The 26,032-nt window shown below is 40.5% G+C and overlaps 1 protein-coding gene across 1 annotated transcript; it reads left to right on the top strand.

Annotated features, from left to right (window-relative positions):
* Positions 1–24,867, top strand: SDC2 (syndecan 2). The gene is made up of 5 exons (XM_005422929.2): positions 1–87; positions 12,503–12,614; positions 20,303–20,436; positions 21,205–21,340; positions 22,623–24,867. Exons 1-5 carry the CDS (start codon positions 1–3, stop codon positions 22,784–22,786), a joined length of 633 nt encoding a protein of 210 aa, XP_005422986.1. The 3' UTR covers positions 22,787–24,867.
* Positions 24,868–26,032: the final 1,165 nt, after the last annotated feature.

The following is a 26,032-nucleotide window of genomic DNA, read 5'->3' on the forward strand; positions in this document are numbered from 1 at the left end:
ATGCCGAAGAAATCTGATCCTCAGGCTGGAGACCTTTATCTGATAAGGGATTTAAGAATTGAGCAGTGTTCAGAGTTTGAGTTCCAAGTATGAGGAATTGACCTCTCTTTATTGTTGTCTTCCTCACCCCACCAGGCAGGTGATGTATTTTCTTACTCGGGAGGTAAATACACTTGCCAGGTTCTGTTTCTCCACTGTATATGTATATATATATATATACAAACAAGGCAAAAGAAAGTGTGCAAGCTAGAGAGCGTGGTCCCAAAACCACATAGATTCAGTCTGTCTTGTCTGTTGTGCATTCACATTGCCCCCTTTAGGATGTGGCTCAGGTGCATGGAAGAATTCCTGGCAGCAGGGCAGTGATCTGTAGGGTATTAGAAGCATAACAGGAAAGTGGAGGAAAAAAAGAAATGAAAAGAGAATTTGACAGATCTCATTCTGGTTTCTGCTTAGTTGCTCCCTGTTTTGTGCTGTATTGTAAGCAGTGCTTTAGCAATCGTACAGACAAAGCCTAACAAAGAGACTTGCTTGCTGGCAGAAAGTTGCTTAAAATAACTTTGAGGATAAAGAGGCTGCCCAGGTCAATAATGCTGTGAAATCCTCAATGTGTAACAGCTCCCGGAGGTTTTGTAGGCATATAGATTTTTAAAAGCTGTAGACTGTTGATAAGGCAGTAAAGATTGTAGAGTGGTGCTAACCTTGTATTGATGGTGCTGGGACAGATATATGAAGATTTGAGATTGGGCTATAGCAATACAGGAATCTTTGTTCCCTCCAGCAGAACTCTGATTTAAAGTATGAATGCTAGAAAGAAAGAATTCTTCTTTGTTAGAAGATACTTAATACCGTTAAAGTCTTTGTTGTATTTTACTCTTCAGTCAGACCTGTGACTGTTTAAAATCCTGTCAGACAACTTACTTGGCTTGCTTTCCATTGGATCAAGGGAAGTAGATTTGTCAAATGCAGTGTAATTTATCTATACCTTCATTATGAATGTATTAATTCTTTTGGTGCTCATTTTATATAGCATTATTTTTAAAACATCAGCTGAAGGTAATCAATATGAAGCTTATTTCAATTCTATTAAAAGTAGTTGCTTATGAGAACTCTGAGAGATTGTTATCAATAAAACTTCAATTAAATCAACATCTTTCTTAACCATGCTTTAAACCAAAACCATTATGTGCTGTTTGCAATGATTCCTTATGTAATTCCAGTTGAATATTTAGTTTTGAGAAATTCCTATATCTTCAGAGTTTTTTAGTCCATGTTCTGCTGTGTGCACAATTCATAGGGAGGCAGTAGCACAAGGGAAAGAAAGAGGAAAGGGGAACCTGTTGGAAATCTGGTGTCAGCCCTTCCACTGCTTGTGGAGTAGCCCTTTTATTTTAGCGTACCTTTTACAGTGCAGTTTCAGCCTGATGCTCTCCATGTCCTTATTCATTTGTGGGGGTTTTTAGGAGCAGACACGTTTGCTGGTTCTTCTCAGGACTAAGAATGCTTGTTAATTGTTCCAGTGTGGAAGTGCAGTATGGAGGCTCCCAGCAGACTGCCTCACCAAGGCTCTGCCTTGCTTTGTCTTGCTGTGCAGGTGGTATGGGCAACCGTGTGGGGAGACATTCCTAACTATACAGTTGAAATTCTTTTTTAATGGTTCTGCTCACTATATCCATCTAGTTTCTGAACACAGCTCTGGGCTGTGTATGTCTTCAGAAGAAACTGTCCCTCTGGTTCCTTTGTCCAGTCTGATGCTGCACTGCAGGCCCCAGGGAGCCGGCCAGGAAATCAGAGACGGAGGGAGGGTAGGAGAGACAATCCTTCCTTCTTGCCTCAGCCCCAGCTGGCTAGGAATTTGTCTGGCCTTGCTGGCAGGATGCTGTGTCCCCCCCAGCACAACCTGTCTGCTGTCTTTGGCTGGGGAGCCAGGTGGGCTTGTGTCAGTGCTGCACCAGTTCCTTCTCCCTGGTGGTGGAAGGAGGGGAATCATGCCTGAAGGGCACCATACCAGACAGAAGACTGCTTCTGAAGCCACATAGCTTGTACAAGCCACCCCATCTCTGATTTCACTCAAATGCTTTTATAGTGGAAGTTATTAGAATGATGTTTTATCCCATGTGAAGTAAACTCATTTCTTATCTTTGTAGGCATCAAAGAGGATATGAAAACCAAGCCTTTGTAGCAAAAATTCAGTTAAGTAAGATGGGATCAGAGTGCTGAATCCAACAATTTAATCTTAGAAACCAGCAAGATGCATTGACACCAGGAAATAGCAATCAAATCATCTTTGTTGTCTTTCTGTTTGGGGATCTGGAATACAAAGAGACATTTCACATGGATGTACCTGGTGTCTCAACGCTGTCTGTGTTTACTGTTGGTGTCTGGGAAGCCTATACCAGTGGAAAGGGTAGCATTGATACCATTTATCCATCTGGCAGCAGAGACTGTGGCCTAATTTAACCAGGTTTTGAATTTACCAGTGCTTTTGACCTAGGACAAGCTAATCCCCTACCTCTGTGCTTCCAGACACCATCAAACAATCTGGAAGTAGTTACCTGAATAAATAAAGTGATTGTTTTCCTGGACTGGAGAAAGAAGTCAGCATATCCAGCATGTTCTGGCTAATGCAAAATTTACATTGATCTGCAGTTCAATTTGCATTTTGCATCATTATACAGTACCACTTTTGAGCAGATTATCTTCTCTACTAGCACCTGAAGTTATATCAAGATGATGATTTGGGTGGTTTTTGTATATTTGTTTAAAGAGTGATTAATTGTTCTTGTGTTGTGTGCCCAGTCTACATATTCTGTTGCAGTGAAACTGAGAGACCTGGTACAAAGGTGTTCATGTAAGCACACTTACAGCTTATTTGAGCTCTAGTTTCCTTAACTAAGAATCTGGTGAGCCTGGGATATAAATGTGCTACCACCAGCATTCTTCTCTGTTCTAGAGAATCCAGGATTTCTCTTAATTTAGTGGAGTTAACCTTCTGAAATAGGTTGCATGTGTTTGTGGGAGGGAGGGAAGTTCTGCAGCTAATTGCTACAACTGCACACAATTTCAGAAAGATCAAGCAGATTGTAGATCTACCAGTAGTAATTTTTCTGCTTGTGGGCAGCTTTGGTGGGATGTCACCAGAAGTGCTGGTGGCTGCAGGTGACAAACAGGAGTGTCCACTGAGGTAGTCACAGAACTTACTCAATGAGTAAGTCCCTGTTGAATAACAGATTATGCATTACAGAACTGGAAATGCTCACTCCTTGAACTGTGAAGTCTGATTCTTCCTTATCTCAGACAAACTTCAGTTGCTGTGCAAAACACTTGCTAGCAGTATTTAATTGCTGATTAATGTAACTATAATAATATAGTTGTTTTATATGTAACTGTCCTATTTATGCAGAAGGAATGTAACTGATTGAGACAGTTTATTGCTAATTCTTGCTACCAATGGCAAAGAGATCTTAATTTAAGTGATTACATGCTAGTTGACTCTCAGTTCCTCATGTGGGGTTATTTTGCTGAAGTCTGTGGACTGGAAAGGAATTGATATGGGGCTTCTGAAACCTGGTGGAGGTTTGCAGTGCTCCCACTACGATTGATTACAGCTGCTTTTGTAGACCTTTAAAAAGAACAATCTGTATTAAAAACATTATTCTTTGGTATGAACTAGAACAACTCCAAATAGGTTTCCATGGGGTCTGCCCTGCAATTTGACCACTTCAAGGGATTGCAGTAATCACCAGTGGGCCAGGGCAGTGAGGCAGAGGAAAGGCTATTAGGTGGGGAGTTATTGGCATGCATGCCAAAGAGGTTACCCTGGCAGCTTTAATCATTCATCCACACTCTCAAGAGGAGGGAGGAAAATGTAAGTGTTAGTTCTTCTGATTGATTAGCAAAAAGGATCAGTAAAGCATGAAAGGAGAGAGGAGGTGTGTGTGGAAGAGCCAGTATGCATTAGACTTAAAAGCACTGACTGGGGCAGGTACTTGCAGTTTTGACCTCTACACCAAAAGCTACCTGCTTCTGCTGTTACTGTCAGACTTGTGACTGGTGATTCAAAGACAGGCTGACCTCTACATTCACCATTTTCAAAGGAGTGCATTTAGCTTCTCAGTCATAGCTGTGCCTTAAATTTAACCTGTCTGCACATGGGCTGACATGTCCTTAAAAAACTGATTAGCATTTTGAGCTGTGACAACAATTTGCATGGTGATTTTGATCCTATTTTTAGGGAAACCGATGGATGCTTCTTGGAAAATGTGCAGGAAATTGCTGTGCTAATTGAGATTAATCAATCTGTGATGCACATTGCTGGCTTCTGATGCTGTTTCGCCTGTATATTGTCCTTTAAAATTTCAGTCTGGAGTAGCACTTTGGAAGCTGATCCAGCTGTAGCCCCTTTAAAATAGCTTCCCTGTTGTATTGTGTCTACGTCAGAGGCAGAGTTGCAGAATAAACTTTTCTTTGCACCCATTGATGGCTTGGCATGAAAGCCTGGAAGGGCTTTGAGTCTTGTAATTTGGGGATACCCAGAGAAACTTTGATACTAAACTTCTTCTTCTACATGGGAAACAGAATTCATATGTACTGTATTTGACTGTTAAGCAGTCTTGAGGTTTTCAAGGTGAAGGAGACAATTGCAGTGTTCATTTCTGGGTTTCACATACAAGAAAAGACCATATGGTGTGAAGTTAGAGAATATCAAGCTGGGGAGTTCACATAAACAGCACAGCAGTACTGTTTGACTCAGTTGACATCAGATTTGGTGGGCCCCTCTGTAATTTCTAAGTAACTGTTTTGAAGTTTGAGTAACTTTCATGTGGTCATGGAATTAGGAAGGTCTCTTGGTCCTAACCTGTAACCTGTGCAGAACTGCTCTTCAGTGTACTGTAGAGGGGGCAAAGATCCACAGATGTGAAGGCTGGTTTTTGCAGAAAGTTATTATAACTGAATGAAAATACAGGTAGCTTTCTCAGGGTAGATGATGAATACATCTTTGGAGTGGTGTAACTATGGTCTCATTCGGCTAGGAGTCCTTTAACACTACTCATGAGCTTGAGCCTAATTTACAGCCTGGGCAGGCTGTAAGGCAACTAATGCGTAGACCGTAGAGGAAGTTTGATGTGTTCTTTATCACAGATCATGCTCCTGGTACTCCAGTAAGGACAGAAAGCTCTTGCTACTATTCTTGCTCGTCTCCCTCCTGCATCTTCATACAGCAACCTCTGTCCCACCATGGGCAAGACGATTTCTGGGTAAGGACTAAAGTTTGGTCTCATTGTGCATCTAGTAGATAAATGATACACAGCTGGAAATAAGATGCTGTGAAAATAAATTGAAAGAGAGGCTTTTTCCTTTGGAATTCATCACAAACAGTCCAGAGCTTCAGAGGATATTTATCTTTCTCCTCAAGATAGGATAGGCTTCAGCTCCAAATCTGTAAGCAGGCCAAAGACGCACTGCACAGATTGGTGAGTCTATATAATGGGAAGAAAAACATTTAAGGTTAAACAAAATTTCCTGTTGCCATTTTAAGTTCCGGTACCACACAGTGTACCATACGGCATGTAATTGCACATTAGGGAATATTTCTGAAGGCACAGATGACTGTTAGAAAACAGGCACATGAGTTTCTGTGGCTTCCTGAAGAGTGTGAACTCAAACCTATCAACTGCAGCACTGTAATTTCTTCAGTGCGTGGCCGTAAGTGAACAGTAGCTGACGTGGTGGTGGCCTGTTGGTGTCTCCTTGGATGTGGTTTTTTTCAGCGTGAGCCATGATATAGGCTGCTGAAATTCCTGACACCAGCAAGAGTTGTTTTATTAATGCCATCCCTGTCAAACACGCCTCTGTTTTGGTAATTAGTCTGGTGTAACAGATTGTGTGCATCCTAAAAGCCAGCATATTTAGACTCTTGGCTCTGACATGAGGCAATCTCTGTAAATCATCTCTTCTGGTAGACTTCTGTATTGTTGAGCACGAGCAGTAGTAGAAGCAGTTTGCAGTACTTGTGTTTATTTTGGGCTTTCTGCCTTTCCTCAACAGCCACGAACAGTCAAACCCTTTCTTTATCTGTCATGAGAGATTGGAGGCCTAAGGCTATAGTTTTGTGCAGGAAGTTATACATGAGGTACAAGGAGCGTGAATAATCTTTCTGGCAGGTGCTCCAGCCATAGCAGTGGCTCTGCTGCGTACCGTGCAGGATGACAGCGCCACTGCAGGCACCAACATCATCACCAGAGGCAAACGCTACCCTGGCAGGGACACCCATACAAAGCCAGTCTACTCTTCCACTCTTACTGGAGGAGGGACAGCAAATGTCCTCTAAGATTTTAAAAATACCTGTGAAACGAGCTCTCCAGAATGAGTCGGGGTGGTCAAGGCTTGTTATTTAACTGGCCAAAGGCAGCAGTGGAGGAGGGGCTGGCTTTTGTAAATCCAGGCAGTTGCCATTGCAGGGTTTCACACTGGGCATGCAGATAGGCACAAGGATTGTCAAGGATTTAAAGCCATTTCGAGGTAAAATTGGGAGATGGTGACTGTCAGAATGATTTGGGGGAAATAAGCAATACAGATATGTCTTTTGTATAAAATCCTTGCTCTCAAACTTGGTAAATTCAGTCTGGGGCCTCTCATTATGGAAAGAATATTTTGGCTGTGATCACAATTACCCAGACTGTGGTGCAGGGCAGGTCTCCTGCAGCCAGTAGCTGTTCCATTAATATCAGCATTGTGCAATCAGGATGGTTCCTCCAAGGAAGAAAGTTGGGAGTCCTTAGAGTGTTGTGCTTAAAGGATATCACCAGTTATTAGTATCTTCCCAAAAAATCCCACAACCATACATCCCACCAGCAGTTCCACTGAAGGCTCCACTGTGGTTGGCACAGTGCACCTCAGGTAGGGTTTGCTGGGAAGATTTTGTCCTGTGAGTCCTTAAAAGTGGGCAGTGTCCCCTTGGAAGGAAGTAATGGGGTTTACTTCTCTCCTTTTCTACTGTGGCCAACCATAGGGCATATCAGTGAAAGGGAAGGCAGACATCTGTACGAAGACAATTAGTGGTAAATGTACCTTGTAACATAAAATCCTTCATCAAAATTACATGTTCGTAGCTGGCTACATGTGGACAGCATAGGAAATTGCAGACTGAGGGAGCCAGGAGAGGCTCATCTCTGAGAACCAGTAACACAATGAGAAGTGGAAAGTGGATGCTGGTCTGGTTGGCATGCTTCTCTGGAAAAACATGATGTTTTGAGGTGGAAATCTGATTTTGAAGTTTTGTGTGGTTTTTTTTTGTTTTTTTGTTTTTTTGTTTTTTTTTAATAAATCATGCCTCTCATTCCTGGACAAGGTTAACAAATCTTAATGGGACAGTTTCACCTTTCCTAGTATGATGAAGGAAAGCAAAGAATTGGCAGATAGTGATGGGAATACACCTGCCAGCTGCAAGGTCAGCAGTGCTGAGATCTGTTAGGACTAAATCCTGTTGCATGGCAGATGATAGTTCCTTTTGCAGGATGCCTAGAGGGAAATAGAGTTCTTCACACAACTGCCTTTTCTCCAGCCTTCAGTGGGAACCTCTGCAATGACTCTCAGGCTTTAGATGAATGCATTCATATAGTTAGCTTTCCAAACATGTAGTGTACAGCACTTTAGTGAACTCAGACTCACCAGCTGAGCATGCTTTCATACAGGCATATATGAAACTGCACTGTGTGTTAATACAAGAGAAAATCTGTTTTCTTTCTCTTTCTTACATGGAGGAACTCTGCCTAATCAACAGCTGTAATGCTTGCAAGTTTTCAGAGACTTCTGGCTTAGAAATTTGTAATACAACATCACTTTTAAAATATTAGTCTCTGGTTCTCTGTGTACTAAATGGGTTACATCTAAAAGAATTCCATCTGGGGAAGAAGGGAGGCAAAGTATCATTAGTAACACAGCTGCAAACCTCAAATTCTCTGTCCCATGCATATACCCAAAGACAGAGAACAAAAATTTGAGTTCATCTGTAAATAATAAAGTATTTCCTTCCACGTGTCAGCTACTCATTGCTCCAGTGTCTGAGTTTGAACAGCCACGACAGCCACGGTAGACATTACTCCTTCACTGCTGCTCACACCAGCTTTCTTGGCTTCATCCATATGGCATAAAAGTCTTTAATGTCTTACTCCTAAACCACCCCCATGGAATGGGAGGACTGACAGTAACAGCAGCACTGGAAAAGGGAATGGCTATGACAGGGCACTTTGTAAATTTATCAAACAAAATATGCTATCCATTCCCAAACCTCCTGTTGTCTGATGATTGTTTTCCATTTTTTGTCATTGTAATTTTGATGGATGATTTACATCTTTTATGGGATGATGAGACAGGAAAAAGGGTTTTTTGCTTTGTTTCCTCTCTCAGTGTCAAACTGAGGGGTTTGGAGTTTGTTTGTTTGTTTGTTTTTAAATATGTCCTGCATGATCCAAGTTTATTAAATCAAAAATTACTGTAAATGTAAAATACAGTAAAATAAAGACATTGAGATTTAAAATTCAACATATTATTGGTATGGAAATATATTTTATCTAGTACTAAATGGGTGCTAATTTACACTACTTCCATGAGATTTAGATTTATGCCAATGTAGCCAATAACCAGGCAGGAATCCGTGATCATTGGCATGTAGCATGTGAAGTATTCAGGTCACAGGATTTTGCAGCATTATATTCTTAGAATAAAAATGTAAGTGGGATAACAATGATAGACGAGAATGCAATCTCTGTCAAAAGGTAACGAGCAGTTTTGTGGCTTCAGGGCCAGATTAAAGGGCTGATAGCAGAGACATCCTTGCCTGGTGTTCTGCCGTTTTAATAGGTCTGAAAATAAGGCTGTTACATAAAAGTGACATGAGCGCTCTCATTTCAATTGTTAGCCACAGGAAATAGTCACTGAAATATCTGGTCTTCATAATACCTTAAAATAGTTTTATGGAACAAGAATTTGCTAACTTTTAAAAATTTTCCTCCCAAATATATTGAAATGCTAGTACAGACCTTTCTGTGTCCAAGCCTACTGACAACAGATTTGTTTTTCCAACTTGTCTTTTGTGAACATCCTGGAAGTAGTCCATGGACCCCCATGGATTCCCAGCTGACAAGTGAGAAAACATTTCTAGAGCAAATACTAAATCAAGTTTATTTTAACATATCTTAACGTCAAATTGTAAAGCATAGCTTCAGTGCTTGGTACTGACTTAAACACCATGAGGTATTCTTTTATTTTCACTGTTTTTCTCTCATTTTTCTGTGCTTAATCTTCACTGAATTCTTTTAATGGCTGTGGGTTTTTTTGTTAACTGTCAGGCTTTTCTTTTTATTCTGAACCTTAAGGCAGTTTTCATTCCAAGTGGCCTAAGGCATCTGTGTGTTTCTGAGCAACTGGGATAAAAGGTGCAAGCTGTGGGTGTAGAGGGGGTGCTTCTACCCCAAGTCTACTAGCCAGCTTGCGAAGACAGTGCAGTGAATGCATTTATCTGTGCAGATGCTTGTAGATTTTTAAGCTAGAATATGCTTCCTTTGCCTTTGATTTGAGAGTATGCTTGCATCCTGCCCGAGTTCCACCAGACAAGAATAATTTGTACTGAAACAGGCTGAACTGAGGCAAGGGGCTCTGGTCAGAGAGGCTGCAAAGCATCTTCCTCAAGTGGAGCTTGATGGCTGATGTGAATGCATTTGCAATTCACTGTACCATGTATTTCTCCCTGTAGTAAATATTGTACTGGTTCTATAAGACTATGGGCAGTAGTTTGCTCATTCTGATGGAGTTGTGCCATCCACAGTACTAGATATTAAATAATGTTTCACATTGCATTCTTTGTATCCTCAGAGTAAGATACAACAGATACTCAAATTCCTGCCGAAAGCTGCTCAGTTCTCTTCCATTTCTGTTCCTCTGTGTTCAGCTGGTTTAAATCCTGAGAACATCTCAGCATAGTGAGAAATGAAAGCTTTTGGCAGCCAAAGAGACATAATTCATTGAAAGAAAGGGAGTGAATATGATGGTGAGGAGCCTGGCTGACCAGGCACTTGCAGCTTGGGCTGGGTTGGGTTAGCTGCTCATCTGTCTTAGAGAAACTGAGTTGTTAGAAGAGCTGTCACGAGTCATTTCTGTCTTTTCTGGGTTCTCTGAGGCTGGAAAGAAAAAGAAAAGCAGGTTGGTTGTTTTGAGTGGGGAAGGAGAAGTTGGTGTTTGTTTTTTGAATCCTCCTAATACAGTTTGCTTCTAGTACAGACAGAAGTTGGAAATGGTCTAGAGAATAAATTTATTGATAAATTCATATTTTTACTGAACACTAAAAATTCTGGGCATGGTTGTGTGATGCTTCTGTTCTCATGAAGGCTACCTTACTTTTGTAAACTCACGCTGTTTCTCACCTTTTACCAAAAGCAACTTCCATTGTTGGGAAATTCCTACATTTAGATACTCTTTTTCTTCCTGCAATGTAGCATTGGGTAACATTCACTGCCTCTGATACCTTTTGAATATTGTATGCCTTTTCTATACTCGCAGCCAACCACCTGCATGTCCTTTTAAAAAAGTTTTGTTTTTTCCTGCCTGATATCGAGGAGTGGTGTGTTTTGTACCATAATTGTGTCTGAAAGCAAAATAGGGTGAAGTGGCTGGGTCCATTGTGGCAGCTGGATCGAGAGCAGGATATTTATCCTATGACAGGGAGTTGTTTTCCTATACGGAAGCAGCCTCAGCTGTGTCTTAATTACAATACCACCTATACACCTACTAAGGTACTTCATGACTTCTCTTGGAGACATCTTTTAAAGGAATTAAATTGTTTGACAGTGACCAGACATCATCTTGAATTTCTGCTTTGGACTGCAGCCAGTTCCAGGCAGACCATGTGAACTAACAGCAGCAGAATCAGAGCAGGTTTTGTAAGCTTATCTTAATAACAGGCCACTTTTCCCCCCTCCTATATATCCCCCCCCAAGAGTGGCCATAGGAGGAATAGACTTTGACCAAGAATCAAGTGGGTTTTCGTTTCCTCTGTAGAGGAGATCAACAGGGGTAATACTGTTTTAGTTCAGAGCTGTTCAGAGAAGTGTTAAGTATCCCCCATGCAAAGATCTTTTACTCTGAAATACACTAATAATCAGCATGGCCTTTCTGCTTTTCATAAAGAATAATTTTTTATTGTAGATCAAACTGAAGAGCAGTGTTCTGCCGTGAAGAAGCTTTAAACAGGAATCTGTTGCCAGAAAAAAATCATAAAAAAGAAATCACAGATGTCTTTAACAATAATTTTAGACCGCTGGGGAAGACCTCTGAGGAAGAAGTTACCTTGTAAAGTCAGATATGAATCTTTGTGTACAGGAGTTACCCTATTCACAGTTTGGTACTCCTTTAGGAAAGTTAGAGTGAATGTGGGTAGAATAAAAGGGGCAGTCAATGCCATGCAGTAATAAGTAAATTGGAAAACTTTGGGACTCGGAGCAGCAGAATTGAGTGCTTATATGAGATACTGAATATATGAATTTTGGTATAGTATTTTGTTATTTAGGTTTTTTTTACTTGAAATTCCATTTATAACTGTCATATTTTCTTCAAAATTCATGACAAACAGGCGTTGACAGAAGTGCTGGTTAAAGTAATCGGAGTAATAGTGGCAGGTACCTTCTCAGCCATCCAGGATAACTGGCTCTCCCAAGAAAGTTTATTCTCTGTTAAGAAAGCACAGACTGAGGTGGAAGCAGACAATTCTTAGCCTTTCTAAGCCTGAATTGTCAATTTAAAAGGTGGCTGATACCTTGCTCTATTTTGAGCTCCTTTTAACAGAATCTGTCTTTAGTGGGGAAATATCTGCAGGTGTAGAAATGTGGTGATAGTCAAAGAAACCTGATTTTTAGCCTGTTGAAGATGCAGTTAAATTTTAGGAGAGATGCGTTCATTTAGGAATTGGAGCATGATGCTGTTTGATCTGGCTGGAAATGTCATAATCCTTAATCAATAGCACTGTCTTAGAAACATTTGTAGTCATTCATTCTAACTACTACTAGAGAGTTTAGTGAGGTTTGGCTTGATTAAACTCTGAGATAGTTTTTCATACATGCTTTTGTTCCTTCTCATCTGAGATCAAATGAACAGACTTCATGTGACAGACTGTAGATTTGTATATTTGAGATCCAGAAAGAAGGCTTCAGTCCTGGGATTTGCTTCTTGTTACAGAAGCTCTGCAGAGTATATTTGCAAATCCTATTTATTCATTCATGCATTTAATGAAATGAAGTGTGGTTTTCATTGTGCAGCCTTGGATTTTTTTTTTTTGCACTGCTGTAATTTTTACAAATTTCTTTAACAACTTAGATGAATGTGTGGCATAAACTGAAAGTACAAACTTCAGTGTGCCACCATCAACTTAGAAAATAGAACTGAAGATGAAGAGACTGCTGCACTGGAGAACTGTTATCTTTCTAACCATTCCCTCTTATCTGTTTTCCAGAGAGCAGATTTGACCTCTGATAAAGATTTATACCTTGACAACAGCTCTGTTGAAGAAGCATCAGGCGTCTATCCAATTGATGATGATGATTATTCTTCTGGGTCAGGCTCAGGTGAGACAACATGTCACAAATTGATTTTTAAAAGCGTAAGAAGTAATGCAATTATTTGAGGGAAATCTGTGCAGTTTTGCTTTTTAAGCTGGAGATGATACTTGCAGTGAATATTGTGAGTGCTTTGCTATTTATAGAGCACTGGGCACCCCTGTGGGCTGGGTTTTAAGTATTAACTTTCTGCTTTTTTCTCTTACTCCCGAGTTGCATCATTTCACTGCCTTATTTTCTCTCTGCTGGTTCTCTCCATTCCCTCTGATTTCTGTGTAGATCTCCCTGGAGTTTAGAAATAAGGATTAGAGAAGGCTTAGTTCTCCCATGACATAGTACTAATTTAGCACTCTGTAAGAAAACATAGCAGCAGCGTTGTTTTCTCTTATATGCAATCAGGTTCATGTAAACATGGTGTCCATTCCTTTTGTTGTTTTCTTTTACATTTAGAAATCTAGATACTGCCAAAACTGTGAGTTTTCTCTGAGGAAATTACATCCATATAATGAATAAAGAATTTCTTAAATACAACATCCTGAGTTCTCAGACTTAAACACTCATTAGGGACATGCAGCTAGCTCAAAATTTTTCAAAAAAAGTGTCAGTGAAACCTCCTTAATAATTTCTCTTTAAAAGTCTTTGAGGAGTATCTTCTAGACTTGCTTGGAGACTCCAAATGTTAAAAGCTAAATGCAGGATTTTATGGTAGTTCTGGAAAAGACATTTCCTTATTGTTGTATTTGCTGAGCTGTTGTGGAAATCCCATTTATTTTTCCAGTGTGTTACCTACGTGTTTGTTACTCTACTTTTTTTAAACTATGTCTTGATGCTTATGTATAATTTGTGTACTTTCAAAGGATGAGCCCTTCTTCTGGTATCTTGTCTATGTTACCTGTAAGGCACACCTGAGATTTTTCAGATGGATTTTTGGGGTTGTTTTCTGCAGACATCTGATTGTGTTGCCAGGCAAATCCAGGCCCATCATCATTCATACCTGGATGATGACCTGTGTTTTGGGAGTCTTCTGTTGGGGTAATTTGATATGCCAGGTTGATCAGAGGCTTAATTGGACCTCCTTGATGTAGACCTGTTTGAGGAGAAATCTAATATTTAATTTGAAAAGAATATATTAGTGAATCAGTGATTTCATTCAGTTCCCAGGACTGTCTGAGGGCTATTCTGATCTCCAGAAAAATGTGCTTTCAGTCAGCATCCCATTCTGTCGTGTCTTCAGATGCTGGTGACTTTGTAAGCTTCAAAAAGGAAATAGGTTGACAATAAATAGTTGTATGAGGAATGGTCTAGCGTTGTTTTTTTCCATCCCTCTGTGGTGTCTGGCTGTTTCTAATATGAAAGATTCAAAATTCAGACCTGCTTCTGAAGTGAAAAAGACTATACAAGGACTGGCTTCAGATCTTACTAACCCAGTATTCAACAAAGGAGGTGTTGAATCCTGCACCTGGGGAGGAATAATAACTCCAAGTACCAGCACAGGCTGGGCGTTGTCCCAGCTCTGCGGAGAAGGACCAGAGAGTTTTGGTGGGTGACAAGCTGACCATGAGCCAGCAGTGCCCCTGTGGCCAGGAGTGCCAATGCTTTCCTGGGGTGCATCAGGAAAAGTGTGGCCAGTAGGTCGAGGGAGGTGATCCTGTCCCTCTGCTCAGCCCTAGTGAGGCCACATCTGGAGAGCTCTGTCCAGTTCTGGGCTCCTTGGTACAGGAAAGACAAGGAGCTACTGGAGAGGGTCAGCAGAGGGGCACAAAGATGATGAGGGGTCTGGAGCATCTGGGGAGAGACTGGGGGAGCTGGGCCTGAGAAGGGATCTCATCAACTATAGGTGTTGGTGAGATCCTTTCTCATACCTCAAAGGCAGATGCCAAGATGACAGTGCCAGACTCTTTTCAGTGGTGCCCAGTGACAGGACAAGGAGCAATGGCCATAAACTAGAACACCTCAACAGGAGGAAGAACTTCTTGACACTGAAGGGAGCAGAGCACTGGCACAAGCTGCCTAGGGAGGTTGTAGAGTGCCTCCTTGGAGACATTCAAATCCCACACGGACACATTCCTTTGTAGTTTGCTATAGGTCACCCTGCCTTGGCAGAGGGGTTGGACTGGATGATCTCCTGAGATCCATTCCAAGCCTAACAATTCTTTGGTAAAAGTGAAGCCAAAACCACAGAAACTACCTCTAGACTTCACCAACAGTAACACCTTGTCTTTCTTCTTTCTTTTCCTGTGCTCAGCTTTCAGCCATGGGTGGAAGTTGGAGTGCACTGCGGCTGTCTCTGGCAGGCTCTGTTTCTTTCCTACCAAAAAACAGGAAAGACTGAGACAAGCTGGATGCCCCTGCAAAGAGCTCATGTGACAGTATACCCAGATTTAATATTTTTGAACCAAGCAAAAAGTCTTTAGATCAGGGAAGCAAAGTAGCAGCCTTTGCACCCTACTCCAGCTATACTTACTGCTCTCTGTTTTCTGTGGGAAGTGTCCTGCAGATGTACCATTGATCGATGTTTCTCATTTTATGTTCAGTCTCTCTTTTACTTGATACTCAGTGGTGTAATGTAATGTTCCTAGCAGGAAGAGCCTTCCCACTCAAGAGTGGTTTTCTTGCTATGTAGCAAGCATAGTCCAAGCAAACAGATCCAAGATGACAACATTGCTGACTCCTTTCTTTGCTGTGAAAATTGTTAGCTGCCAACCAGGCCTATGGAAATAAACAGGAATTGTCAGCACCACCATTAATGCCCTTGAAGGTCTTCAAACAGCATTAACATGGACAAATGTCACTTCAGGCATGACACATTTCAAACCAGAAATTGGCTGAGGGCTTTTTGTAAGGAGTATCAAAGGTGATGGTGTTCTGATTTTTCTTTTCTTTCCCTTCCCATAGCCTTTTCTTTTTTCTTTTTTCTTTTTTTTTTCTTTGTGTACATTCAGCTGCTGTTGTGCATTTGCCCAAGTGTTGAACCTGAATCCATGGGTCAGCAGTTTCCAGAGAAGCCATGCCTGCCTTCTTATTGTCCTACATCAACAGTAGAATATCCATAGTGATTTAATTAGTCTGTTGTTTCCTTCTTGTAGTCTCAGTTTCTGAGGAGATGTTTCGGTCTAACATCACTCTTTTTTGCATTGGTGTTTTAAGTAACATAATAATAAAAAGTAGAAATAGTTTTCCAGCCTATCTACAACTTGAAATGCTTTTATAACTACTGCTACTTTTCCATCTGGCATAAAAGATTTTAATAGAGCCTTGGTCTTGGAGATAAATGAAAGTAGCTGCTAAGCAGCATGACTACCCATTACGTGAAGGAAAGGTACCACCTCTGTCAGATTTATCTGCAAGTTCTTTGAAAAACCTTCTGTCTTGTTCTTGTGTCTTCTCTAAAATTACTCATGGTAATATATATCAGAAAATCAAGCTAACTTCTCCTTCCCCTTCTTCTCTTCCCCAACCTAACATTTCTCAGTCAGTAGCAGCTTGAGTTGAGAACATTGGCTCAGGATGAACTGTGTGTATTCTGACATTGTGACTGGGGACTCTTCTGGGAGAAGAGTTGTGGTGGGGTGGAGCTTTTTCAAGAAACACAAGAGCAGATCTGCTTTGGCTCTTGACCGAGAGGGAAGCTGACGCTGCACTCCAAGGCCAGCAGGCAGTTTGGGAGTCCTGTGGGAGCAGGGTGTGGGGCCTGGGGACAGGGGTGATGTGGCTGGGGGTGGCTGGGGGACTGCATGTCATGGTCATGATGCTGGGGAAGCTGCGGGGCACAGGCGCTCTCCCGGGTGCCAGCATGGGTCCAGGGCTGGCCCTGGGCGCCCTATGGCAGCATGCTCAGCAGGCACACCTCTCCTGGTGTGCTTCCCCTGCCATGGTGCAGGCAACACAGCAAGAATTCATCATCCATTTGCTTCAGTCCCGCTTGTAAGTGCCTTTCAGATTGTCTTGGAGCAAGAACTTCTTCTGTCCACCTGCTAAGCCAGCCCCAAGCATGCTTCGTGACATTGACTGCCTGGCTCTCCAGGTCTTCGGACATAGAAATCCACTGTGATACTGTTTGAAAGTGTATTTTTGATGTGCTGGACAGAATCTTATACTAAAGTATAGTTAGGACTATTCCTTTTAATCCTCCAAGTTTTGTTGATTTCTTGGTTTTTTCTTTGTGTGAGAGCTACCAGAGATGTTACATCCTTGCATTGTCTCAATTTATTTCAGCTGCAGTTCCCTAGCAGGGCATAGAGTTATGTTCACAGTGTCATCTCCGGGTGCCTAACACCATGTTGATTAAGGGTTGCTTTGGGGACTGTTCAGTGGGTGGAGGTGAGATAAGTCAGCTGAAAATATGTAGTTTTAGTGAGTGTCACGTTGCTGATAGAGATGGAAGGTGTGAAAGAGATGGTGGTTATGTGTGTGCCCACCTTATCACAAATTTGCTTGTGGTGGTGGTACTCCCAGAGTGTGATGTGCAGCAGCAGACAAAGAGGATGCCAAAAGACAGGGTGAAATGATTTGATTTTTTTTGATAGGAGGTGTTAATCACTGCCTACTTTGCACGTCAAGAGCGCTAACTACTGCGTTCTTTTTTCTACAAAAAATACTACTACCTATACAGTAATTTCTACTTTCTGTGCAGTAATTGAAGGTGGCACAATCTTGATTTCCTGACAAGTTTCCTCAAGCACTAAGAGTGTTAAAAAGTATTCACATTCCTGTCATCCAAGGGTGGCTAATAGACATGTCACTGAGGGTTAGATTAGGGATTTCCTATACTACAGCACAGTTTAGAGCTATTTTGACTACACTGAAGACAGCAGTTGGATGTCCTGAAGAAGTTAGAGTGGATAAAAGAGGGTGTGTGATGGTGGAGAGCTTTCAGCTCTACCACAAAGATGGTTATGGGTTTAATTACTGCAGGGTTTTTGTGGTGCCCTCAATAAGAGGGACTCGAGGCAGTGAATAGCCAGCACCAAAATCTGAGCTGACCAAATCCAGAAACCAGCTTTAGTAACAGTGATATTTTCCAGAGGAAGAAGTAAGTTCTTATACTCCAACCATTTCACAGAATTCCTCTTGACAACCTACTTGGAAGTCACACTCATGACACTGTAGGCTTTTTCTTTCCCATCTTACTTGGATTTAGTGATGCTCTTTTTTGTGCTTTTTAAGGAACATGATACTGTGTGAAATGCTGTTGCTGTGTTCTGGAGAGGACTAGTGAGTGGTTTTTTTTGGTCTCTCAGTCCTATTTACAGGTAATTCTAAAAATACTACTGTCAGTTCAGCAAGCGAAGTGTCTTCCTTGTTTAGATCTATTCCGTGCCAGGCAGAGACCTGTTTAGATAAAGCTAACTAGAAAGCAGGAACCATGGGGGATGTGTCTTCGCCGGTCCCCAAATCAAGCCTAAATGATAGTTGCTTCAACTTTTTGGGGATTGTCAGAATTCCCCTGAGGCTGTATGGTAGAAGAACTGGGTACCTGTGGTGCAAATCTAGTGACTAGTCCAGGGATGAGATTAGTTGCCCATTTGTTGAGCGAACGTGGATCTGCACCCTCCTTAGCCAAAGACGTTCAGGCTGTAATGCTCTCCATTATGTCTGGCAGACACAACCATTGCCTGAAGCAAAGGTGGCATTTAAGGATTTGGAGGAGTGGTTGTGATTAAGTGGGACTTTTCATTTCATAAAAAGAATAAAATACATTTCAGTACTCTGAAGATGTGTTTTATCAGATCTCTAATCTGATAATCAGTTTTAATTTCCTTGCCTGTGAAAGCTTTGTGTAATATAGAGGAACTTCAGAAGATAAAGTAGGTTGAGCTATCCAGTGAGCCATTATTTCTCAAAGAAAACTCTTGAATCAGAGCCAGAAAATTTTTCCTGTTGGATGCCTTTCCACACCTCTGTTTTGAAGCAGGATGTTGATTTTTTGATCTTTGAGTTGCATTTCAGGAAAATACCTGATTCTTGTTGTGAGGTCTTCATTCTAGAAGTTGTAATTTTGGTATCTCTAAAAGTTTTTTTCCCAGTACTGTTCTGTGCCAGTATCTTTTTTTTAATGATTCTAAATTTTCTTTTCTACCATACAGAGATTGTTTTAGGTGTTGTCTTGTTAATGCCTCTCCTTCAGAGATTGTTTTAGGTGTTGTCTTGTTAATGCCTCTCCTTTAAATACCAGATGTATGTAATTCTTGATCATGACTTCAAAACATCATTATTGTGCTCATATTTTCAGCCTGTCTTCTTTCTTTAAAAAACAAATTAAAAAATCAGTTTGGAATGAGTGAGTCATACTATTCTGTTGTAGGAGCGTTTTATTTGTTAGGAACTATTCTTATGCACATTTGCTAGATTTATTACCCAGGGGTTACTTGGGCAACCGGTGCCTGTAACGAGCAGAACACATTGAGATTCCTAAGGAGTGGTCCAAGAATGGGCCAATTGTTTTTTCCTCTTTCAGGCTTTGCTAATAATTTAGTCTCTTTCCTGTGTCTTCTTCCTTTCACTATCACTAAAGGATATTTATTAGACATGTCCATTACCTTATTCTAAAGGAGCCTTCATACTCCAGCACGGCTTTGAATGTGGAGGAAATTAAATTTAAGGTAATCTTTAGGGAGTTTTTTGTCCTCTTACTCAGTTCAAAAGAAAAGGGCTTCTGAATTATGTGGAGTTTAAAACTATGTGAATTCCTAGTGACTGAAACATAAAGTAGTAGTACTCTTCCTGTAGGTAGAAACTACTTAGTTTTTTAGAATTCAACAGATGTGCTGTAGAAGAGAAATTCTGTTGAAGCAGTATGTGACAGGCAAAAACAGTTCAGTTCATATTGTTTAAGTAAGGATAAATAAGTGTATTGATTTATTTATGGTATGTAATTAACTAGCAATCGCTGAACTGTACTTTTAGGCTTAATATCAACAGTACAACAGACAACCACAATACCTACCATTTATCAAATGGTAACAAGCAACTATAAATTTCTAAATCACTTTCTGTAACTGTCACGTGCACACAGCCACCCTTCTCACAGGCCATGGGTGTGGAAGCTCCTCTTGTCTGAGAGTACAGGACCCTCTGTCCACACATCCTTGTTGTTGGAGACTTGGGTACCCCCATATGGGCCTGGGGCCCCACCAACACCTCCTGCCACGCCCAGGAGGAGACTGTGCACCCCAGGGTGTGGGTTCTGGGGGTGCCCATGGTGGCTCTGGGGAAGCTGGAGGTAGCTGCTGAGGGTAACCACAGGGTGGGGGGGTGGGACAGCCCAGCTCCAGCAGAGCCCCTGATGCTGTGGGACCTCATCAGAACCCCTGGCACTGGGGTCTGTCCATGTCGCACAGGCCTGATGGCTGCTGCTTTCACTCCAGACTTTCTGCCCCTATTGCAAGTGTTAAAGGTTTTTCATACCTCTTTTCAGGAAGGGTTCTTCTGTTTGAAGAGTGTCATGGTAATTTCCTGGTTGCTACTTATAGCAGCTGACGCACTCCCTTTTCCAGGGGATCACTTGGGGCAAGTATCCCCCTGGCAGTTTGGGTGGACTGTTTGCACACACATCTTTATCTTAGTAGGCATTGTCATCTAGGCCCTTGCCTATGGTGGGCTGTGCAGCCATCTCTACCTTGGTGTTGTCATAACAAAAAATGTAATTGGTCTGAAAGAATTTCACAGGTCAATGAAGTGTTACATTTTGTCCCCAGGTGCTGAGGAAGATGAGGATAGCGCAGTGATAACAACATCCAGAACAGTTCCAAAGTTACCGACAACTAGTGATGCATCCAGGGCTGAGACCACCACAGTGAAAATGCAGACCAAGGTGCCTGCACAAACAAAGGTGCGTGGTGGAGAGCAAGACCATTTAAAATTATTCCACTGTACATTTTTGATGGTTTGATGTTAAGTCTTCTATTTATATGGATTAAAAAGCACCCCTAAACTTCACTTACTACCACAGCCTGCTAAATGACTACAGAGCTGTTTGTTTTCATTCCTACTAAAAAGTCTGTATGGCAACATCTGGATTTCACATGAAAGAAAAGAGATGCAAAATAATGTATCATGATACTTTTTGAGTCAGAGCTGTAATTTTTTTTATATTTCTCAAAGAGTTATTCAAAAATTCTTTGTGAAACTTTCCTTCTCAAAAGAGAATGCTGTATGGTTTGGCTGTAGTTTGAACACTCTGCAGGTTCCATTAAGTATTTTAGTATTTCCTTCTACCACCATAGATGATACTGTCTAAGTTACTCTCAAAGGTGTTCTGCATATAACATATCTGATTTGTTAATTTCATAGTTGTTATTTCTTTCAGAGGCTGTTATTCTGATAAACACAGGCAATATTAAGAGCTGTTTGCTAAATGTACTTTTGGAGGTTTTAAACTTACGGGCAGTGTTTTTCATTCTGACATGATGACGACAAATAGATCCAATTACAATGTCTAGACCAGCTTTCTGTGCTCTATAAGCTTCCTATGTGTTGGTATTGTGCAGTATGTGCATGAAGCCACAGCTACATGACTGCCCGCAGCAGGCAGTGACTGTACCAACTTGTGGTCTGCCCTCTCTGTAAGCAATGCTCAGTTTTCTTTTTTGTGCCACAGTCACCTGAAGAAATTGATAAAGAGGAAAGGCCTGAGGTGGATGGCAAGAAAAAGAGCGATGAGCCAGGGGATGACACGGACGTGCTCACTCAGAAGCACTCAGAAAACCTCTTCCAGAGAACAGAAGTTCTGGCAGGTGAGGCAGTGTTTGCCAAGGTCTATCTCACCAGAAATAAAATGGAAAACAGAGAGGATCTGTATCAAATAATGCAAGCTCAACATTTGAGTTTTCTTGGCAGATTCATACCATTAAACACATTAGTACTAAGCACATTCCTAGTGGGTAGCCAGTGGTTGATTTGATGAGAATAAATTGGGCATCTTGGGGAAATACTTAATAGTGAAGTCTGTCGCTAATTGATATGATGCCCACAAGTTGAACACTGCCAGCTGAGTATCTGGAGCTTTCACAGGTCAGAAAAGGAGCTGGAATTTGATTCATGCTTGTAATGAAGAAATGTATTTCTCACCTCCCAAGAGCACATTGCTGTCTGGTCGATGTGGTGCAGATGAACACTGCTTGGGAGGGGCTCATGGCAGGCATAGGTGGATGGAAGGGGATGGATAGGCACAATCCATTAGGGTACAGAAATCCCTTCAGATAAATAGAGTCTATTTCTATAGACTCTATTTATAGACTCTATAATGGAGTCTATATAGTCTAATATAGACTCTATTTAGAGTCTGTGCATAACCCAGGGAGGCACAAGCAGGTCACTAATGTTTTCATTACCTGTGAGATTTTTTTTTGGCCTAAGGACAGTGTTTACAGGTGTACTTTCCCCCCATGTATTTGGAAAGGGAGTTGGGAGCCATGAAAATCACATAGTTTTGGACCACATCTTCCTATGAGAATCAAAATGTGAAATAACCTTAAATCCACATCAGTGGAAGCACGTGGGTTTTCTCTTGAAGTCTGGTTGTGAGTTGATACTTCTCACACACCCACAAATGCATGAAGTGTTCTCTCCTATTATTGATCAATAGGAAGTTTATTTCAGCATATACTCAGAGTGAAAACTGACAGAGAAAAGTAAAAGCCCATTTCTTAGCTAGGGTAACAAAATCTTTTAATGTCAAAAATGTAACTGTTGAAAAATGAGTTTGAAAGACAACTTTATGCTCTGGCAGTACTAGTGGTGATCTTAGTTGAGGTTTTAAAAAACTTTAATAGCTTTCTTAAAACTGGGTTGTTGGATCTCTGACTTGTAAGCGGAATGTAATTTTAAATGATTGCCTTCATGAATGCAAACAAGCTTTCTGACAGTATATTTCAGGATACTAATAATGAAGACAGTTGCATAATGGGAGCCCTTTCCTGCAATTTGAAAATAATAGCAAACTTACTGTGTGAGATGAAGTATGGTGCTAAGCTTGTTTTACTGGCATATTGTGAATCTCTGTTTCTTTGATTACAGCTGTTATTGCTGGCGGAGTTATTGGTTTTCTTTTTGCAATCTTCCTTATCCTGCTGCTGGTGTATCGCATGAGAAAGAAGGATGAAGGCAGTTACGACCTTGGTGAACGTAAACCATCCTGTGCTGCCTATCAAAAGGCACCAACTAAGGAGTTTTATGCATAAAATTCCTATTTAGTGTCTCTATTTATGAGATCACTGAACTTTTTTAAATAAAGCTTTTGCATAGAATAATGAAGTTTTTTTTTCATTAAAGAGCCGTTATGGCACCTTTATGATAAAACCCCATTGTATTTAAAACTTTTCACATATTCGTTTAAAAATGTAAAATTAAAACTTAACATTTGCAGTGTTCTGTGAATAACAGTGGCAAAGCATTATTTTATAAAACCATTGATGTTCACTGAATGATTTTTAAAACTTTATGCATAAATATAAAATAATGAAAATTATTGTTTTATCCTATGGTTCAATGAAAGTTGTTTAATTTTGGTCAGCATGTCTCAGATTTATCTTACAAGTTAGTTTTTATTTCATTAATTTATCTGTTTCCAAAAAATGCCTTTTTGTAGTTGTCATGGTGCAATTTGTCTTCAGATAATTCAGATAACAGTAACTTCTAGTGTAAATGTAATTTTTCAGCTATGTAAACTTCAACCTCCACTTTGTATAAATTTAAGTGTCAGAATATCAATTTTACACTTTGCATTGTTTCTCAGCTTACCTGTAGCTTCAGTGAGATTTGTAACAGCAATTAATGTGTAAAATTGGATTATTACTACAAACTGTATAGTCATATTCTTACTAAACAAATCTCCTGTAAGGAAGATTTGTAGTAAGCTACTGATGAACCTAAGCAAACCCAAAGACTCTAACAGTATTTTGAGAAGTTGCTGCAGATTTCTATGGCCACTGTATTTGTTAATTATTTGCAATTTGAAGGTACAAGTAGAGGTTTAAATTTTTGTTCTTTAAAAATGCATTTAAGTTGTAAACGTCTTTAAAGCCTTTGAAGTGCCTATGATTATATGTGACTCGTTGCAGACTGGTGTTAATGAGTATATAACAGTAAAAGAAAATGTTGGTATTTTATAAGCACAGACAATTCTAATGGTAACTTTTGTAGTCTTACATGGATAGACATAATTGTAATTTGGGAACATAAACACTACTGAATAAATCATGTGGCCTAATACTGAAAATTCTATTGTGATATACTTTTGTATGTTTTTCATTTTATGTCTGTTTGCTTATGTTTTAATGTCACAGAGTACATCTAGTAGATCTTAAAAATCCAGACCAAAAAAGAAAGGCTGTTGATGAGGGTGATCCTCACACCAGATTTACTGCTAAGGTGGCAGAGAGAAGTGGGAATGTTTAAGTCTTGCATCTGGTGTATTAGCTGTGAGACATTTGACTTTTGCATTATGTTTAATGGCAGTGTTGACACAGGCCTGTTCTTCCTGCAAATGTTGGTTTCCCTACTGTAAATTTCAAAGGAATACCCCAGTTCATTTACTGTGTGTATTTGTTTTTGATTTGTTGCTCACGTTTGTTTTTTCCCTGTCCCTTTGAAGAATTTTGGTTTGTTCTGCTCAGACTCCAGCAGAAGAGTTGAGACAAGTGGAATGTCTTCATAAGAGAAGAAAGAAATATTCTGAGTAGAAGAGAGAAGTGTCTGTTGCTTAGACCTTAGATAGGTGCTGGATAGAGGGACACAGGGAGAGGATGATAGTCTGCCTCCTTATATTATGCTTTGTAACAGACAAATGGCTTCGTCTTCTGCTCTGCTGGCCTCCTGGTTTTTTATTTTTGAGATTCCCAAAATACAGGTGTTCAGGATGTCAAGCTGAAGTGCTTTTCAGAAATGGCAATGTATTGTAAATAAGATCTGGTAGCTCTTCAGATAAGAGTTGTGCAGCTTTTATTTGTTGCTGTCCCAAGTTCAGTGGTCATTTAGGAACCAATGAATGCTATCCTGTGCTAAAATATTTAATATATTGCTTTTTACTTATACTTAACTGGCAAGTTTTTCAAAGCCATACAAGTTCAGCAAGTAAAAACAGGGTAAGAATTTAACAGGTATATCTTGTGCAATATTTAGTGAACTTCAATTAGTAAAATAACTGCTTGAAATAACTGTGCCAAGAAAAGAAAATTTCTGGCAAATGCTATGCCACTGCTGTAAAATAAAACATTTGTTAAAGTGCCAAAATAAAGTCTACTATGCCTAAACTAATACTTTATTTGTATAGTCTGACATCCAGTTTTTTGAAGCCCACTTTGCTTAAGGTAGTAGATCTGAATTTCTTTTAAGGGTGCAATGAATATTGCTGTAAGTGTAGCTATAAATATTAAACACCAGATAAGCTGTCTTCTCCTTGTTCATAAGCAAATTGATAATAAGTAGTGTTTTAATTTTATTTATGTATGTTAGACTGCCTCTATATATACTGTACAGGCCACTTTATCCAACATAGACATCTGTTGTAATTATGCAGACTACCAAATATTATGCTTGTCTGGTTCCTCCTGCATCTGTTTACAAACAGAAGCAAAGGTAAATTTTCAGCTTTATTTCACCATTTGCCTTTTTTTTCCTGCACATTCATTATCCACTCTGTTATATGCAGAAGAGGTTTAATGCTTCAGCTGTGTATGTGGAAGTGAAATGTTGCAGTCTTCCCACCCTCCCTAACAAAAACCTGAAACTTCTGAACGTGCAGTAGGTGTGTTAATAGGATTTATCATCTCATGATCTCTTTGCTTTTCTGGTTTCAGTGCCAAACCATACTATTAGGGAAAAATTCTAACAGTTATCATCTTAGTTACAAACATAACTTCAGTTTTCATCAGTCTGATGCAGACACTGGACTCCCAGCAATGCCGTTCAGAAGAAATTGGCAACCCAATGTGTGTCTCTTATGCTGAGGCTTCCTAGCACGAGTTGGTCTTTGGTTTCCTTTCCCTTTTGTTCTCTGCTTCCTGGATGTGTTTCTAGCAATACTCTGGCTGCTGGTGGATGTTGCTGGGCAGCTGGCAGTCTGGGTGCCAGGCTGTGGTGCTGCGCCACCTGCCCTCAGCTAGCAATGGCTTTTCCTAGAGACCCTTGGCTCTGCTCGAGCCACTCTAGCAGCTCTGGAATTCTTCAGCAATCTGATACAGTGTCTCCTTGTGATTGATAAGCTCTAGTGTTTATCAAAATGCCATTTTGCTTTGATTTACCTTGGGTTATAAACTGTTGCTTCCTCTTAGATTCTTAGTAAAAGAAGCCAAATGGAACTAGTGTAAAGCTTACGTGAAAGAAGGCTCTTGCCTCTGCTCTATTCATGGCAAAATAACTTCAGAAGTTGGTACATGGTCCCTCTGCTTGCCAGCTTTATGAGTGAATTGTAGCTCTTGTTTACAAGC

Source organism: Geospiza fortis, unplaced genomic scaffold (genome assembly GCF_000277835.1).
Source record: "Geospiza fortis unplaced genomic scaffold, GeoFor_1.0 scaffold7, whole genome shotgun sequence".
In the NCBI taxonomy this organism is placed as follows: Eukaryota; Metazoa; Chordata; class Aves; order Passeriformes; family Thraupidae; genus Geospiza; species Geospiza fortis.

Excerpts from the sequence above, each read along its gene's own strand:
- SDC2 (XM_005422929.2), top strand. The coding sequence starts at position 1 with ATGCCGAAGAAATCTGATCCTCAGGCTGGAGACCTTTATCTGATAAGG. Across the intron at positions 88-12,502 it reads GTTCAGAGTTTGAGTTCCAA|AGAGCAGATTTGACCTCTGA; the intron begins GTATGAGGAATT and ends TCTGTTTTCCAG. Across the intron at positions 12,615-20,302 it reads TTCTTCTGGGTCAGGCTCAG|GTGCTGAGGAAGATGAGGAT; the intron begins GTGAGACAACAT and ends TTTTGTCCCCAG.